Consider the following 5,000-nt stretch of genomic DNA (forward strand, 5'->3'; position numbering starts at 1 on the left):
TTCGAATCCGACCTGACTGAAAAAAAAAAGTGATTAAACTTGATGTTGTTTGGGATATTTAATTTTTTTTACAATTGGCAGGTCGCGTACGCTAGTGTGTGTGTGTGTGTGTATGTATATGTATATATATGTATGTATATATATATATATATATATATATATATATATATTAAAATAAACATTTCCTATATAAACTACAAAAACTTAAACAAAACAAGAGGAAGAGAAATAAGATAGAAGAGTGTGCCCGAGTGTACCCTCAAGCAAGAGAACTCTAATCCAAGACAGTGGAAGCCCATAATAGTATTCAAGGAGTGGCAAGTGCCCTGTCTAATCTATTACCTGATATGCAAATCGCATCATGAAGTTATTCCTGAACACCCACCCAGTTTACGTTTGACTTAGAGATCGTATATTGCAAAAGCTAGCCCAATCAGTCGGAAAATTGCCATTTCCAGGTAAGTGGTATCTGGCAATACCTGGCAACTGAGATTTACCATCACGATACTTTATATTTATTTAACATTATTTATTGACAAAACCTATATCTAAAGGAGAAATTTAGACTAGTAAATAAGTTTTGATTCACATTACTTGGTAATCATTTGAAAACAATGATGGTATTCGGGCAAAAATACTTCCGACCAATCAGCTATTAGGAAATTTTCCGAGCTAAAAAGGGCACCTCTGCGAGTCGGTGCACATATGCCTCGCTAACAAAAATTGACCATAGAACCACCTAGTATTTGGAAGCCGATGTAGTAACGTCCCTGACTGGTAATCGCCAGACTGGGGTTCGAGTCCCGCTCAAACTCGTTAGTTTCTTTAGTCGCTGCAACCACATCATCCTTGTGAGGTAAGGATAGGGGGCAGGGGTTTGGGAGAGCCTATAGGTCTATCTGCTGAGTTATCAGCAGCCAATGCCTGGCCCTCCTTGGTCCTAGCTCGGGGGGGGGGGCCTTGGGCGCTGATCATATGTAATATGATCAGTCTCTAGGGCACTGTCCTGCTTGATAGGGCAATATCACTGTCCCTTGTCTCTGCCATTCATGAGTAGCCTTTAGACCTGACGCATTTGTCTGTGCACAGGTAGATGCTCATCCAGCTGTTTATGTTACAACAGCTGTGAAATGATGTTCAAAATGAGTCAGACAGAGGGCGCAAGTGTTTACCCACTTAGACCAATAGCTGGTAAGTATTATCTTAATTTATCTCCTATGAATAAGCTTACTAAAATAGATCTATACATCTGGGCCATATGGCACGGTGCTGGAACCGGGAAGGCCATTCAACCTATAGCAGGAATATTTAAAGAGATAGTTTGATATAAAAAAAGGATTTCAACTTGAATAAGTAAAATCTTAATTTAAATAAAGAGAATGATAGAGCTGTAGAAGAAATGGGTGAATAAAATAGTCCAAGCTACATATACAATGATAGGAGTAAAAAAAAAAAAAAAAAAAACCGTTAGTACTCGCCCATTCTGGGTACTGAAGCCTGAGTTATTACCATTTGACAACACACATACACACACACACACACACGCAAATGCACATGCACATTTACATACATATTATACATCATCATCAGCCGTTACTAGTCCACTGCAGGACAAATGCCTCAGACATGCCCTTTCGCTAGCGTGTTTTGGTCTTCCTATAAACATGTTATATATATATATATATATATATATATATATATATATATATATATATATATATATATATATATATACGTATATATATATATACGTATATATACATATATATATATACATACATACATACATACATATATAAATACATATATATATATATATATATATATATATATATATATATAAATATATATATATATATATATAAATATATATAAATACATATATATATATATATACATATATATATATATATATATATATATATATATATATATATATATATATATATCATATTATGTGCATGACTGCTATAATACAAGAATAAAGTTGTGGCTTCTAACATCATGATAAAAAACAACTCTTTGGATGAATAGTGTCTCGATAATTGGACTTATTCACGAGATGTGAGTTTCGTGTGCAAATGGATGTAAAAATGGTAATTATAAATAATGACACACCAATAAGTGTGTTTATCAGATAGAGATTACTGTAATCAATACTAATGTATAACCAAGCTCATTCACAGGTGACAAAACGAATACGTAAAGGTTATGTATAATTATAGATTACAGGAGTACAGAGAAAGGGGGTTTTTATATAAATCTGTTACTTAATTAGTTGGAAAATATTTTTGAGAGGTTTTTAATGTTTTTTTTTTATTTGATATATCAACATGGGTATTGAAGATGAATTTTGATAAAAAAAAATACCTTAAAGATTATGTATGCATACAGGAGTATTGGAAAATAAATTTATATAAGTCTGTGGTACTTAATTTTAGTTGGTAAAAAAGTTTTTTTTTGAGATTTTTAGTGTTTTTTTTTTATTCGTTATCAACATGGTTCTTGAAGATGAATTTTTGCCAAAAAAATACTTTATAGATTACGTATGCATAGAGGAGTACTAGAAAAGAGAAATTGTATATACATGTGTTACTTAATTTTAGTTGGAAAACAAATTTTTGACAAATTTCTACTGGTTTTTATTTGAGATATCAGCCTGGTTTTTCAATATGAATTTTTGCCAAAAAAATACCTTAAAAGAGTATGTATACATACAGGAGTACTGTAAAAATAGAACAGTTATATAAATATGTGTTACTTAATTTTAGTTTGAAAAAAGTTTGAGAAATTTTTAGTTCTTCATTTGAAATATCATCAAGGTTAATGAAGACGAATGTTCTCGTTATAGTTCTTATAGATAAATAACAACTAGAAGTCCACATATTTAGTTCTCTGTAACAAGAAGGTTCCACTGACAATGAAGAGAAGAAGAGAGAGCAAGTATGAGGAAGACAGAAGAAGATGGATGTAAAAGAAATGAGAAAGTTGAGATGAATTTCTGGTGTAATAAAGGAGGGTAGGATTCGAAATGAATATATAAGAGGATCAACAAAGGTATTAAAGAAAATACAGGAGGGAAGGCTTAAATGGTAAGGGGTTGTGGTGGCCGATGTGGTAACGTCCCTGACTGGGGAACGCCAGACTGGGGTTCGAGTCCCGCTCATACATGTTAGTTACTTTGGTCGCTGCAACTTTATCATTCTTGTGAGCTAAGGATGGGAGGGGTTTGGGGGAGCCTATAGGCATATCTGCTGAGTCATCAGCACCCATTGCCTGGCCCTCCTTGTTCCTAGCTTGGGTGGAGAGGGGGCTTGGGCTCTGATCATATGAACGTATGTTCAATCTAAAGATTGTTCTGCTTGATAGGGCAATGTCACTGTCCCTTGCCTCTGCAATTCATGAACGGCCTTTAAACCTTTAAAATTATTATGAAGAGATGAACATTATGTTGATGGAAGTTCGGGGTAGAAGTAAGAAAGGAAGACCAAGATAGAGATTATTATTATTATTATTATTATTATCATTATTATTATTATTATTATTATTAGCAAAGCTACAATTCTAGTTGGAAAAGGCAGAATGCTACAATCCCAAGGGCCCCAACAGGGGAAAATAGCCCAGTGAGGAGAGGAAACATCGTATTTAGAAGGATGTCAATATGAAAACAGACTAAATTGGACTGATCTACTATTGCTGTGTTTGCTGTGGGAATATTCGTACACCCTAAAGCGGAACTTATGAAATGCTTTTTGTAAATTATCTTTAAAGGTCTAGGAACTGTTAAGGATATTCAGTACCACAGTAAAGTTTATCCTCAGATAGGGTAGAGGATATCTGTCTAATTTTTCAGCATTTCTTCTTCTTTGTCTGCATCTCTTCCCACTTTTATGTGGGGTCGATGTTTCTGGCCAGCGTTCTCCATCTCTCTCTCTCTCTCTCTCTCTCTCTCTCTCTCTCTCTCTCTCTCTCTCTCTCTCTCTCTCTCTTCCTTCCCTCTCCCTCTCTTCCTCCTTCTCCTCTTCCTCTTTGTTGTATATCAAGAACAATAAACAGCATCCTTTGTGTTTATCAAAATCCAGTCGAGGTACTCGGTCACTCTCGTATACACTCCTGGAGTGTCCGGTCTTCCACACCCATACCCAAAGGAAGTAATGCCCACTAGAGTGACCTTGCCCCCTTCCCTCACAACGAGAGATCCTCCAGAGTCACCGCTGCAGGCGTCTTGGCTCCCGTCAGGAGTTCCAGCGCAAATCATATTCCCCGTGATTTTATCGGAGAGTTTATCCTGACATTCCTCGCTGGCGATTACAACCTTGGCTTCCATAAGGACATCAGAGGATAGAGGGACGTCTTCGTCGAGGTAACCCCATCCTATGATGACGGCATCCTTTCCTTCGTAGGATTCTAGTCTGTTTACAGGAAGGCAGACGGGCTTGACGGCGTGGTTAACAGTCAGATCTAACGGCTTCGACAGCCTGACGAGGGCTATGTCTTCATCTAACCCGTTAATATCATAGTTCTTATGGACTATAATTTTCTTAACCTCCAGCAGTTTAGTGACGCGCGGAATATCGTCTTCAACGCTGAGCTGATTGTGGTCAGCCACAGCTACCTTCAAGTCCTTGGGCTTGAAGATTCCTTGTTTCATGGGGTCGTAGGCGCAGTGACCAGCCGTGAGGACGTAGCGATCGTTGATAAGGGTTCCTCCGCAGAAGTATTCATCCATGAGGTAGTCTTTTAGACCGACGTGCCATGGGTATCTGTTCTGGGGAGAGACTTCCTGACCACCGATTATTTTCTGGTTGGTTTCTCCACAGGTCCATGGCACATCTGTGGAAAGTTGATACTTTTAGCAAATTGTGACTTTTTTTTATATAAAGCTTTCTTCATGAGATTTCTGTCTGGAATTTAGATAATTCTCTGATAGGCAAGTGTGAAAAATTGACACTTAGCAAATTGTGATATTTTTTTATATATTTTTCTCAGGAGAAAAGTTA

General features: G+C 36.6%; 1 protein-coding gene across 2 annotated transcripts in view; it reads right to left on the bottom strand.

Moving 5' to 3' along the window:
- LOC137644885 (trypsin-1-like) overlaps positions 1–5,000 on the bottom strand; it is a 19,722-nt gene that overhangs the window by 9,137 nt on the left and 5,585 nt on the right. Inside the window, exon 4 of one of the 2 annotated variants that reach the window (XM_068377766.1) lies at positions 4,009–4,833. The exons of the other annotated variant lie outside the window; for it this stretch is intronic. Within the exon in view, the coding sequence (XP_068233867.1) occupies positions 4,040–4,833 (794 nt within the window). The 3' untranslated portion in view covers positions 4,009–4,039. Of the gene's footprint in view, positions 1–4,008; positions 4,834–5,000 lie in introns of those variants that run through there. 2 annotated transcript variants of the gene reach the window in all.

Source organism: Palaemon carinicauda, chromosome 8, assembly GCF_036898095.1.
Source record: "Palaemon carinicauda isolate YSFRI2023 chromosome 8, ASM3689809v2, whole genome shotgun sequence".
Classification (NCBI taxonomy): domain Eukaryota; kingdom Metazoa; phylum Arthropoda; class Malacostraca; order Decapoda; family Palaemonidae; genus Palaemon; species Palaemon carinicauda.